This window comes from Alosa sapidissima, chromosome 8, assembly GCF_018492685.1.
Source record: "Alosa sapidissima isolate fAloSap1 chromosome 8, fAloSap1.pri, whole genome shotgun sequence".
Taxonomy (NCBI): domain Eukaryota; kingdom Metazoa; phylum Chordata; class Actinopteri; order Clupeiformes; family Clupeidae; genus Alosa; species Alosa sapidissima.
Window position 1 is genome coordinate 19,999,152 of NC_055964.1, and position 14,563 is coordinate 20,013,714.

At 42.2% G+C, this 14,563-nt stretch overlaps 1 protein-coding gene across 1 annotated transcript; it reads right to left on the reverse strand.

Annotated features, from left to right (window-relative positions):
* Positions 1-11,058: 11,058 nt before the first annotated feature.
* Positions 11,059-13,274, reverse strand: LOC121715706 (glial cell line-derived neurotrophic factor). The gene is made up of 3 exons (XM_042101596.1): positions 13,206-13,274; positions 12,469-12,688; positions 11,059-11,585 (listed from the first exon to the last, which is right to left on the reverse strand). The coding sequence occupies exons 2-3, from the start codon at positions 12,659-12,661 to the stop codon at positions 11,059-11,061; spliced, it is 720 nt and encodes a 239-aa protein (XP_041957530.1). The 5' UTR covers positions 12,662-12,688; positions 13,206-13,274.
* Between the last annotated feature and the right edge of the window lie 1,289 nt (positions 13,275-14,563).

Here is a 14,563-nt window from a genome sequence, read left to right on the forward strand (position 1 = left end):
AATCTGTCTTAATGTTATTTTGAAGTGTCTTGTTTAATTCAAGTTCAATTTGAGTTGCTTGGGAGTTGTTCAGCCACCAGGTGGCAGCTGGTCTGGTCTGAGCCATGTGTGAATGAGTGCGTCTGGTAGTGGTTATAAACCTGTAGTCAGGCTCTTGCCAGTTGGTTGATAGCTACATCGAGTCATATCTGGAGTCAATATTCTCCATTGTTTGTTAGACAGAATAGAAATATTCCCTTTGAGGGAAGAATTCAATGTCAAAAACACCCAATTTTTCACAAATGTATATTATGTCATCATTTAACTAACCAACTATACTGCCAACTAATTAACTAACTAGCATTAGCTAACCTTTTTTTTGCAGACTTTTTGTACTGCATGTGTAAACCAGGCACCGCCCCACTCCTGTGTGGTGTGGCGGTGTGAATGTATGTTCCCTGGGTGGAAGTCACTGTGTTTTCTCTGCATGCCGTCTGACTGCAAACGGATGCATTCATCTCCCCCCTTGGCTCCAGGAGGACCACACTAAAGGGCTGTGATAGATGGGGATCTTCCAGAGCTCCATCCTCATCCCTTGTGTAACCAGGCTGTGTGTGTGTGTGTGTGTGTGTGTGTGTCTGAGTATGTCTGAGTGTGTGTAGGCTCCAAGAGCTCCTGTACTCCCTAGCGAAACCTAATGTGTGTGCCAGAATTAGTGTAATCCATAACGCCAATGAAGGAATCATTAGTCTAGAACTTTCCTCGTTGGGATGTCTATGTCCCCTTCGTGTTTTGGCTTTTGTGTTAGGGGACTACCAGGGGCTCTCACAGGGCTTTGGTAGATTAGTCTCTCTCACTGCTGATGAACTGCTGGGGAGGAAAAAGTGCTTCACTAGATTCATTTATATCCCTCGACATCTTCTTACCTCATTCACTCATGTCAGTGCCTTGTTTTCATTGACTTCCTATGGTGCTATGACATTTGAATATACATACCAGCTCTGCAAGCACACTGTATGCAGAATAGTTCACTGGGAAATTACATGCTTTTGTGACGTAGTGGTCTTGTACAAAAGCTCTTGGGTGCTGATGTGCTGTACATGGGCATGAATGACTCCTGCTTCACTGTGTGTGTGTGTGTGTGTGTAATGTCATGTTTATGTTGTATATGTCTTTTTTGTACTTGATAGAAAGGAAATCCATATACTCTGATGGTGTTGAAGCCCATAGAAAAGTTTATTTCTGATGATAGCATCTGCATCGTTTCCTAATTATGCTATTTTTGGGAGAGAGAAAGTTTGTTTGTTTATACTTCCTGATTTGTTTGTGACTGCCTTTTAGTCATTCCCAAATGGTCACCCTGCCAGTGAACTCTTTCAGGTATTCTCCTTCTCTCCCCCTCTCTCTGGGTGAAAAGTATCTGACACTAAGCATAGGTGCTTCAGACAGCTCAAGATGTGCACTTTGCATTCCTGTGCAGTTTATTTTGGCCTGCTCGTGTTATCAAAGACTTCTGTATGCTAGCCTACACTACAGGCTTCAGCTCTGCAGATTACTGCTCTCCCAGACCCCAGAAATTGCACAATTTATCTGAAGAGCACGGGAACATTACATGACTGACATGATATGCCTTGCAGCAGAGGATTAGCTTGCTTCTGGCCTGAAGTACTCTCTCGATGTATGATTACCATGAGACTGTGTTAGTCATTGGTGGGCCTGGATGCTGTAATGTAGGATTTGTATAGAGGGAGTTTGTGGGGCTGTAATACTAGAGATTCCCCACCTGCTGAGGAGCAGAGAGGGCTGGGAGAATAAGCAGTAACTTCTGGAGGGAGGCCCACATTGTCTACAAGAACATGATAATAAAACATTTATCTTATTAGTATCTAGTAAAAAAAAATACATAAAAGACCTTAGCATCAAGTATTTAATGACCTGTCATCATTAGTTGCTTCTCTTTAACAGTCTTGTGTAACTCAAAGCTGAGCTGGATCTGGAGAGGGGAGGGCTGGCAGGCCGTGTGTGGAGGCTCAGAAGGAGCGTGATGTGCTCCAGCGCTGGTGGGGAGGAGATGAGAGAGGGTGATGGATAACTTCCACCCTGCGTGGCCGCGGGCCAGTTTCCCCGCAGAGACTCAGGCCTGCAGGCATGTGCTAATGTGTTAATAGCTCTGAAAGCACACCCAACCCACCCCACCCCCTCTCCAGCTTAGGATTCATACCTTAGCTTTTCTTGTGATATTTTCTGTGTGGATTCCCTGACCACAAACTGCTTCCAAGAACAGACAGATAGAGAGAGAGAGAGATGGAGGGAGGGAGGGAGGGAGGAAGAGAGAGGGAAAGAGCACAAAGTTTCATTGTGAAACTTTCAGTAAAGAGTATTTTGTTTGGATTTGCTTCACAACAGTGTCAAGCGGCTCTACAGTAGCTCACCAACACCCTTTTGATTGAGCAGTGCTTGCTGCACCAAGGGAATGAACAGCCTGGTTTCACTGAACATTTTTGTTGTAAGTCACAACACAGAAATAGGGATTGGTGTTGGCAAACCTGGTCTACAGATGAAAGCTGTTCATGTTCAGTGTGCTTTGGCAAGATTCTGATGACCAGGTAAATTGTTCTTTCAGCCTCGCCAGAGATCACTCACCTGTTTGTCCGAGATAAGATCACATCATCAAGATATTGCTTCTTAGTGTCTGAGATGGCATCTGTTCTGTCATAGATGGTATTTGCAGGTCCAGTGATAAGCAGATCTAGACACTTGTTTGGACTTGAGTTGGGGTGTCAAAATGATATGAAAATGGTTTCCTCTTTTGGCTCATATGTCGACTCTCGCGAGAGAACATCATCCATGCAGATCATTACAGTGACATAAAACAGTCCTAAAAAACGAGACTCTCTCAACAGCCTGAGCCAAAGCATTGTGTTAGCAATGCATTACTGGCCACAAAATGTTTTCACTCCACAAAAAACTGCAGAGGGGTGATTTATTGACTTTCACAAGAGAGCTGACATGTTTTTGGCTTCCCACCCTCACCTCTCCCTCTCACTGCTTTTCTGTGTCGGGCTCACTGTGTCAGGACACATGGGCACCAGTACCCCCCCCCCCCCCCCCCCAGCTCTGCTCCTGGATGAGGCCCTCGCATGGCCCACGTCTGGTGGGGTCTTGTGCTCCGAATGCTGTGGGCAGGCCTCTTTTTTGCTGGGTCATTAGAAGTAACGATAGGGAACATTAATTGTTAATACGCTGTGTGTTCCTGTCTGCACCGGTGGGACCGAATAATGTTGCCCGGGTCAGTGAAGGTGTGGAGCCAGTCCAAAAATGTTCAAGAGCAACATGGAAGCGAAGGCATGTGGGTCTCTAGCTATACGTTTGGAGACTGTGCTGAGGACAAGTGTGACATTCAAAATAGCGATGATTTATTGCATCACATATGTCATGTTGTATCTTTATTTCATATGAAAACAGAAGGATGAAAGCCGGCTTTGCCATTCATGCAGGTTTGCATTTGACTTCTGTTTGTTAAATTATGGTACATAATGGATGTGGCAACATAACATATTCCAGCATAAGCTCCATCATAATATGCTTTTCATTGTTGAAAGGCTCCATTCCTCTGTCCTACACAGTAATGTGTTCAACAGATGTTGGCAATATGCAGCTGTCACTTCTGATCTACACTAATTTTCCATAAATCAATTTCAAAAGACATGTTTGAGCAATATGAATTGTGTTTCATGTCAAATATTCTGGGAGTATATGATAAACAAGACAGTTTATTTAAGTAATTAGCATAGTGTGAATGCTTAAGTCAATCTGTTTCCTCTCTTCTGTCAGTCACAGTTCCCCTACTGTCATCATTTAAGTTGAATTATTATGTGATGTCTGTGTGAATTACTGTGGGCAAAATACAATTTAGCATATTTGTGCCATTTACTGTGGGAAGGATTCTGTGTTCAAAAGTGTGTTGCTCACTGGGGAGGGGAAAATCCTCCTGGCTCTCGGGGCAGGTGCTCATGTGATGGAAAACTGTTGGATGTTGATGGAAGGACCTGCACAAGTGGGGTTTTTCCATCCCAGGGACACACCATTTCCTGTCTATTGTGCGTGGCGACAGCCTTTCTGTCCCCTGTGAATGTACGTGATTGAGCCGAACAGAGATTGATGAGAGAGACATACTGTTAAACCTTTCATTTCACAGCAGGGCAGAAATTACATCAGATCTGTTGATATGCAGTGACACCACTGACTGACCATGGCAACTCCAATCCTGTGAAGAGTTCATGGGCTACTACTTTTATAAGAGATAGATAGATAGATAGATACTTTATTGATCCCCAAGGGGAAATTCAAGGTCTCAGTAGCATACAGACATCACACAACATGCACAAACAGCAGAGACAGTAGAAGATAAAAATACTAAATATACTATATAAACTAAATAAAATATCCACATAGTGTGCTTAAGGATGATCAAGCATGACAGGGCAGGGACTGAGCCTATAATTCAGTGTGCATTGTAAGGTGCTCTATGAGAGTGAGTGTCATGGTGATGGTGCAAATAAGTAAGTCCAACAGTTGAAGAATAAAGTGTAGAGACCAGGATAAAATAAATATGGACATATAAGAGAATAATGTATAATGTAGACAAGGTAATATAAAAAAACTATATCAGTACAAGGTTGAGGTAATAGGGTTACAACCATTGGTCAAGTATTAAGTATAAGGTATTAAGCATTAAGTGCGGCCACAATCCAGGCTGTGGGAGGGAGGGAGGGGTTGTGCATGTGTGCTAATATATCATGTAAACAGTGTAGTAGTAAAAACAGTAGGCTAGTGGACAGTACGCACAAACATGGAGAAGGTGAAGAGATAAAGAAGTCTATCTCTCCTCTACCCTTAAGTGAAGCATTAAACAGTTCAATGGCCCATGACTACCTCAGTCTGTCAGTTGTGCATGACAGTGAGCGAAGTCTCCAGCTGATCAAGCTCTTCTGCTTTGTAGTGCTGTGGAGTGGATGACATTCATTGTCCAAGATGTTGATCAGTTTGTTCAGGGTCCTTTTGTCTGATATTGAAGTGATGCACTCCAGTTCGGCTCCCACAACAGAGCCAGCTTTCCTTACCAGCCTATCTAGTCGCCCAGCATCCTTCTTCTTTGTGCTTTCCTCCCCAGCATAGAAGAGGACGCTGGCAACAACAGATTTGATACTGTAATAACTGGATGATGCAGGACACAGACAACATAATATCAGATTTAATCATTTTAATAAACTGAGGCAAATGTATGGTGTAGAGATAGCTAATTCAAAGTGATCGGAATTAAATGTAGCCTACATTATGTACATTAACTCCAATGATCTAAAATCCTGGTGAAGACGGATTCTGATTACAGTTATATAGTAGGCCTATAGAATAAACCTGTAATTTATTAGGGCCTGCTTTTAGGGGGAGCATCAGGCTTGCAATACCCTCAGGTAATTTACACAGCACTGAATGACAGGTTGCTCAGAGCCTATGAACCAGGGCAAATCTTTAAAATAAAAAAATAAGTGTGATTGTGTTCACAAAACATTCCCCCCTCTGGAAAACTGCGCGCAGCCTACATTTGCATGAAACACACATCCATATGATTTACAAAATCCATATCTACATGTGATAGCTACATCTTTCGTTAAACAAAAGTTTTGACAAGAGCCGGTCCTCCTAAATGAATAATTTCATTTTTTTGCTATGCAGAGTAGGTCTACGGAGATGGCTGATGATCGGTGTCTTCTGAACGGATGATGAACAATATTGCTGCGCAATGGGACACTTGAGGTAACAGCCGAACGCCTGGTATTCTGATATTTAGAATAGAAATAGAAACACAGTCATAACACAGAACCCTGGTCGATGAAAAAAAGAAACATTGGTGTGTCTGGGCTTGACAGAAATCCACTGGAACGTAAACACGCAAGGTATACCAGGCAACTGCCATTTTACTTGCAGAGAAGACATTTGGCACGACACGAATAAACATTGAAGCTGGGAGAATGAATACACAATGGGCTCATGTTCCGGGATTCAATCAACGAATGCCAAAAAATTAAGGTGGAATAGTCTTGTAAATACAGTTGAGAGACAAACGTTACAGCATGATGTTGAGGCCAGTGGTCTCACTGATGGTGCAAATAGGCTACACTCGAGTTTCAGAAACATTCGCATGCCTATACTCAGTTTTATACCAAACAATTTTATACAAAACCAAACACGACGTTTGATATGGAATGACTATACATACGATGACGAAATAGTTAAATTCGTTAGCCCAGGTGAAAGTTGAAGCTGTGTACACTGTGTAGTTCAGGGGAACTTCAGCGCGCGGCGGTGAGGAGAGGGAATTGGCGCCCTGCCAGGAACAGCACACGCAGACATATGAAAGAGTGGACAGCGCACTGAAACATGGATGTTCAGAGACGGCGTTTCCTCTTTCAGGGGTAAAACAGGGATTCTGTGTTTACGGAGGAGATTAGGTGATTTCCGCACTATTCCTCACGATGTGTCAGGTCTCTTGTACAACCCGGCTGGTCAGGTCCAAAGCGAAACAGAACCCATTCACACAGGCATTTCTTCAAGGGAATGTCCCTGTCAACTGAAATGTATGTACCAGCAGGGAGACTGAAGTTTAAATGTTACCGTTGCGATTTGGGGTGTAGGCCTACACTGAACAGTTTCAGAGTATAAAACCACATAAGCTAACATTTGGAAACAGGCTGCAGAGAATCCTGTAATTGCATTAGCTGGATTTGTTTGTGGAAGAAGTGATTTAACATGTTGGTGTATTACTCCCCAGTCTCTGATTGAGAACAAAAATGGTTTATTAATCTAATTAAAGTCAATTAATCTCAACTTGGACACTTCAGATGGCCCAGTCTCCTAGATAACCTGTATAAGAGCTGTGCCAGTGGATTAAATTAATTAGAGATACTCATGAATCAGTGGCTGAATGTCCATGCTGACAGTGTCTGAGGTGCAGACAGAATGCTGTAACAGTTGGACAATGGTTAAGCCAGATCAAATGTAGCCTAGTGAGTCTGGTGAAACCAGGCTACTCTTGCCAAGCATGCACACACACACACACACACACACATGCACACAATAACCTGAATTTCATCAAATGTTTCCTCTCTGTGCCAAGCTTCCTGGTGTGTATGTTTATTATCAGAGTGGCTTTTGCATGCAGGGGAGAAATAAGAGATCTCAGAGGCAGTGGATTAATGCCCGTAAACTACAGTAAGGCTCACTCCGACAGAACCTCTCCGAAAGCTCCACTGGAGAAACACTGCTCTCCAACATGTGGAAAATGATTTGCCTCACAAGCAAAGTCCATAAATGATCAACTGGAGAGGTGTACTTGAAGTTCCCTGCCACTGCATCTGTGCATTCAGTGACTGAGGCCAAGCGTGAGGCCTCAGTATTTCTTGGGTGAGGCATATCCATCAAAATGGACCACAGCTGTTGTTAAATTCATTTTTTAAAAAGTCTAATTTCAAAGAAATGAAGGTGTTTTCAGCACATTTTGAATTCGCATGATTTTTTTATTCAATGTGTGATCTGCAGGAAAAAAGCAGTCTGAAATAAAGCTGTCTGATCTTCCTCAACACATGTTCTGAAGTGCCCCAGGCTACATGGAACACATTTTCAAAGCACATTTTAATTTCAAAAACAGTTTCTGCACCACTAGTAAGGACAATGCCTCTAAGAAAATGACTATGCTACACAAGGACCCAGGCTATCAATTGGAAATGTAGGAATAACTCCTGGTTGGGCTTTCCTCTCTCTCTTCAGCTGTCAGCCATAACAGGCATTAGGGCCAGTTTCAGAGTAGTAATTTAGCCAGGGGAACTGACAGGTCCTCCAAGGTGAGTGATCCCAATTTAGCAGTACCATGATGGCACGTGTTGGAAAACCACACAGAAAAGCATTGTGAAGTGGAGTCTGTCAGTGCTAACCCTTTTTGCTTAATGTACTGTGCAGGGGAAGAGTATTGACCGTCTCTACCAAACAGCGCTCCTGCCTGCAATTATGTTTGCGCTAAAGGGAAAACAGCTCCTGGATGGAAAATTGCTTTGTGTCTCTCCCTGCAAACCCAAAAGGGCAGTCAATCTTTTACCGTTCAGTGTTTCACACATACACACGCTCTCACTCACACACAGTTGCAGACTTTACTCTATACACATTTGTATACTCTCTCTCACACACACTGATGCTTCCCAGAATAAGTCACAGAACCGCATGATTTATATTGTCTTGTTTACTGAAAACAGATTAAGTGCTTGCGTTGCTTTGGTGTAAAGAATGCACCAACCATGGTAATTTGTGTGGTCAGTGTTGCATGACCATGTCAAAAAAGCATCAGAGATTGACGATGACACATAGAGGAAATCAAACACATTCACACACTTTAAATTCTGCCGTGGCTTGAGGAGGGTATTTTTGGTCACTGGGCTGACGTAGTTGTCTGGCCAAGGGCCAGAGCATGATGGTTGGCTTGTTTGATGGCAGACTTGATGCCCTCTATTGCCCCTCTTCCCCCAACATACACACACACCCTGTGTTGAAACAGGCAACCTGCACCACCGCACCAGACCACTGACTCACGTTTAAAAATCCCAGACACACATCATAACCGCACATGTTGTCTACTTGTTCTGTGTCTCAGTCTCCCCTTAGAGGGGGTGTCTTTGTTAACTCATCAAGTCATTTTTGGAACTCGCTCTATGGAATGACCATAAAATGGGCTTATGTGATGTGACGTGTGTGTGTGTGTGTGTGTGTGCAAGGTTTATGCATCAGTGAAACAGTGTAAGGCACACAGCACATCACTCACCCCCGTGGTCAAATTACTCATTTACAGCTGCTAATGACACTTTAACAAGGGCCATTGTAGTGTGCATGCTTATCTGACCAGTGATCTGCTGCCTGGCGTGTCTGTCGTAAGGCTAATTGCCTGAGCTGTAGTTCCAGCTCATGTCTCCAGCCTGACTCATTGTAAGAGACCCCCACATGCAAGGGAGCGGCTACTAACGGGGAGGAAGACAGAAATTTGAACTGCATGTTGTGGATCACCTGTCAGCCCCATGGTCCATCTCAGATTCTCTCAGATGTTCTTTCCACCTGTGAGTTCCTGGCGGTAACCCTCTGCCATTTTGTTTGACATGGATGTGAGGGATGACTGCTTTTACATAGATGAGATGTGCTAATGAATTCACCTTACTGGTAATGATGATTGCTGCTGTTTGTAATGACCCTGTTATGTTAGCCTTTAAAGAGGAATCTAATGGATGCACAATGGAGGCTACAAGCAGGAGCAAAAAAAAGGTTATCATTCAACACCCTTAGTCCAATGATTCCAAAGATTGAATCTAGAACATTTTGAAGCAACACTAATAAAGTAAGGTGCTGTTAAATGATTTAGTATTTTGTAAGGAGTTATTTGCAATCATTTTGCTGCCAAATAGTGTCCATGATAGTCATGGAGTCAGTTTATCTTTAGATTATTATTGAACAGAGATAATTACTTTTAACCATTTTACATTTGTTGCAGAAGATGGGCCCAAACTGATCTTACACGCAGTCACTGGGTAGTTTTTCTAAAACATGACCAGACCAAAAAATTAACTACAGCAATGTCACAACCATCAACTGGCTTGCAATTGCATATCTTCTTGAAAATAAGAGGATGAAAATCATCTGACATAAACAACACAATATACAAATGAAGGTTTTACATTCAGACTATTTACTTCATGATGACAATATAAAACTAATACAGTACAAAAATAAAGTCTGTTGCTGTTATATCGCTTGGTTGTCAACATCTATTATTTGCATTCAAACTTAGGACCATTTTACAGTATTTACAGCCTATTTCTCACTCACTCCACCTGGATAGTTAATATTTTACTGAATTGGAGGGGATGCAGTGCAAGTATGACTTGATTTCTATAAATCTGGAAACTTTGGACTGATAGCATGATAATTCAGCTTGTAATTTTGCTTCAATATCCATTGCAGGAGTAGATATACAGTAATATATTTGAATGCCCTTGTAATACTTACAACATTTGCAATGAGATGATTGTCTCACAAAGTCTTATATATTTTGGAAAATTATATCAAGACATAAATATAATTTATATCATTTTCAAATTGTATATCTTATTTGGAATGATGAAGTCAGTATCATTACTGAAACACATCTATCATACTCATCTCGTCAACTCTGTGTGTGCGTGTGTGTGTGTGTTTGTCTGTGTGTGTGTGTATGTACATACTGTATGCTTGTGTGTGATTGTGCATGTTAGGAGGACAAGGTCTAGGACGGAGTAAGTCACACAATCCAGTCTATCTGACTCATTCCAAAAGAGAGGGAACCAAACTATTGTAATTCCTAAGGAATGGGAAACACATTTCAACCCACTATTCACCCTAACCCAATAATGAAATGATTTCTGACACGCACAAACAAACACAACAGAACACTGTTACTCACTATGGGAAACTATTCTGATTTTGTAATGTATGTTCACCTCTGAAAACTATGTAAAAATGAATTCTAACGTGTTTAAATTGTAAGCACTTGTCCTTAGAAGTTCATCTCATGTCAGGTTTAATGTTACTTAACCTGTAACTGTTACAGTTATCATGTTTGGCACCAGTTTCCGATACGTTATAAGATGTGAAATAAATATAAGAATGCAAACAAAAACATTAAAATAAATAAACTGTTATAATAATAACTTAATTTCATGCTTCAACCCACATAAATAGGTACTTTTGATTTTTGGGGGACTAGAATCGAGAACTAAAACTAGAATAGCCTTTGTAATTTCTACATTTGTAGATAAATTTAAACTTTTGTATTGTAGGGGCATCACATACGTTTCTTGTTCTTAAAACTCCTCCTTGGGAAATCCCAACGGAGTGGCATATCCCTGGGGTAACTACAGTACATACCATTTAGTTATCAATATGGCATTGGGTAATGTTACCCCATCCATTTCATAACCTTGCCCTCCTGTCTTGTTCAAGTGGTAGTCAGACACAGCCACACTTTCTGGCCGAGTGCTTCTTCATGGTGTGGTATATCAAGTTATCATCCAGAAATGACAGGTCATCATCAAATGCAATTGGACGGCAGCAGGCGTGTGGCGGGCTGTCCCGCAGCAGCTTCCTGTTTTGCGTGAGGTTGTTGAGGATCTTGTCGTAGTTGGTCTCGGAGTTGGTGCAGGGCCCGCTGCAGTACCTGAAGATCATCTCCTCTCTGGTCTGGTAGCCCAGCCCCAGGTCGGACACGTTCAGCTGGATCTGCCTCAGCTTGCAGCCATGAGCCTGGCCGCTGCCTCCCTTCCCTCGACGCCTGCCGCCGCCGCCGCCCTGACCCGATGCCCACGTGCCCCCACTCTGCCCTCTCCTCCCTCCTGCCTGTGCCCTCCTCCTCGGCCGCTTCTCCATCAGTGCCAAGTCTGTGCCCTGCTCGGCTGATCTCCTCAGTCTACTGATAGTGCTCTTGATGAAGTCCAGAACATCCTCTAGCTGCTGGGGGCTCTGGGTTATCATATCGTCTACAAGATCAACAGACAAACAGATGTGTGAGCGATTAACCCCAGAGCCTGTCACGTTGGAACGCAGACACCCCCCTCCTTCTTAACAACAAAAACCACATCTCACACACTTCTTTTTTTGACCAAAAAAAGACCCAAGATAAGTCCTTCAAGGTCTCTCTAAGAAGACATGATACTGCACTTCAGCGGTGATTGCTTTCAAAGTGGCCACACACAATGAAGCCTGACACAAAGCTCTACCAACATATGATATGGTTCATACCGTTACATAAAAGATATCTTTCATAATGCCTGTTTTGTTCACGGCATAGATAATGGCTCAAAAGGTGTACTCCGGGGGCTTCAAGGTCTAGGTGTAAACCATCAACCATCAAACAGGTGCAGGCCAGAACTAGAGCTCATTTTCAGAGGTGTCAACGGTCCCTGGCACAGATGACATGCAACCTGACTCCTGCACCTCACTTCACTCAATCAACCACAGTATCAGGTGTGACCCAGGATAATCGCCATGTCACTGTCTAATAATGATCTTCCAAAGACACCTGTAAACCAAGGTGCAAATACAACCGCAGCACCATAATTCTTTCACACAACCATAAATTGTAGACGTATGAAACAGGATAATGGGTTGCATAGAAGGAGCACTTCAAAAGGCAAGGTTAGGCCTACATATGCACACCTCTTTGCATCCGACAAAATCAATACAGTTTAACAATTACATAACCCCCCGCCCTCCTATGATTTCAATAGAGTAAAGTTTTACTTTAACAGCATGGATGCACAGAGGGGTCTGATAAGTTTGATGCTGGCAGTTGGACTCACTAAAAAGCACACAATGTCTGGTTGACCACACTTCACAATTCACAGAAATGAATCATTTTACCTTTGAATGGTGATTTTTGTTGTCTGTTGTCCGTCATACTTCTTGACTCAGATGCTGAGGATGTATCCAGCCTCCTCTGTGAGTCATAACGGAGCGGTCCCGCTGGGAGGGACTGTAAACTTCTCAGCAGTGGGTTTGTGAGGACGTGGTCCAGCAGCAAGTAACAAGTGAAAACTTTATCCCATAACTTCATGATAGGTCCTAGTTCCACAGGGGGGATCTGCACCAAAACAGTTTAAGTTTACAAGCAACATGATGATCATGCCATCGTCTTCTACTGATATCTGAGTTTTACCTACACAGGGTTGTCAGACTTCGCTTAGTTGTATATTTCCAGGCATAAGCATTTTATTTGACTGAAGCTAATGACTTTGACATATCTCTAAGTAACAGTGGGATGCCAGGGTGTCTGGATTACCACCAGATGAGGCAACATTTGCACTCAAACCTAATGTAAAACTGCACACAACAACAGTGATCTGAGTGAATGGAGCATTTTGCTGTAAAAGCTTTTGTGTCCTGTAAAACACATTTTCTGTGAATATAAGAACTGCACCATGTTTAATGCTGTAGGCTATTGTAATTTTCTATTAACCGACATAAAACTAAAACAATCTAATTATTTTTTATGAACATAAGCAAATCAAGAGCAAAACTTAAAGCAGTGAGTGCACTGAAACAAACAAACAAAAACAATTTGATTAAATTAAAGGTACAACATAGCCACAGTGACTCACCTTATACTTGGTCCATGATTGAAATTCATCAGAGAATACAAGAGATACATTTGTTGCTCACATCCATGATGGACAACAGTGAAGTATTTCTTCAAATGACTCAGTTCTGCGCTCACTAATATCCAAACTGTTATTTGCAACGCGAAATGGTATGGATACAACATGAAATCACATCCCAGAATGAAAAGAAATGTCAAATAAGAGTTCAGACAAAATCCGTAAGCAAAACTGGGATTCAAGCAGATGGTCCGGAGCAAATCCCACACTTGATCACATAGCCTAAGTGAACAGCGAAGAGTTTTTGATCAGAAATGGTAAAACCCGTTCCAGGGGCCTCATTGATAGTCGGTAGATAAAATAAAAATAGATAAAAATAGTGGCGTTCAAAATATCTCCAGTTTAATGTTTTCATCAAATTCCTGAATATCAGAATGCCTTCTTTGCCCTCCTGCTGATGCCGATAATGAAAGCAATTGCCCTTTGCGCAACTTTCACACTTAAACTTTATCGTTGTCAAGAAAGCCGATCCGTTATTTCACTGTAGACTATATGAACACGGAAAGCTTCTGAAATTTCTGTGAGTTCTGCATTCTGAGAAACAGTGCGCACTGCAAATGTAGGACTGAGATGTAGTAGGAACCACTCTATGAGGTAATGCAGAATGAGCTGTTCATTTACATAGGTGATGGAGACCTAACCACAGCCCCAGACCGCGATGAATTCCCTGCCAGCGAAAAGCCGGACAGACAACTTCATAGTAATGTTTTTTTTTTTTTTTTTTTTTAGGCTAGGAGGCTACTCTGTTATTCGAGCCTCATTTTAAAGCAACGTGTGATTGGATGGACTTTTCAGAAACCTTTCAGTTAAAGACAAGTTGCCTTCTTCATGCCTGGCGTAGCATGATGACAGATAGAACACCAGGGGGTTGCAAAAGTGCTTTACCTCATGAGGTTCACTTTCACTGGGACCCAGGCATGGAAATAATAACTTGTGATGAATCGATGCCTATAGGCAAAATTACCACTGTAGGCTACCTTACAACGATTTAGTAAGAGTAGGCCACTTTATAATTAGAACAACATTTCACATGATTCACAATGTAGGCCTACAAGTAGATAACACGCGGCAATTGGTAGCTGAACATGATGTAAAACATAAAAACAATCCTTAAACCCTATGTTCTTTTCTCTCTAAATGATTGATGAGTTGATATGTTACAACAAAATGTGTATCAGTATCATCAGTTGTAGCCAAGTGTTAGAAGAGATGAATATGCTCTGTGGAGAATGTTAGCCTACATGGCAATTGCACCCTCTATAGACTGTTTGGGAACCTTGCTACCCTAGAGGCTTCACACA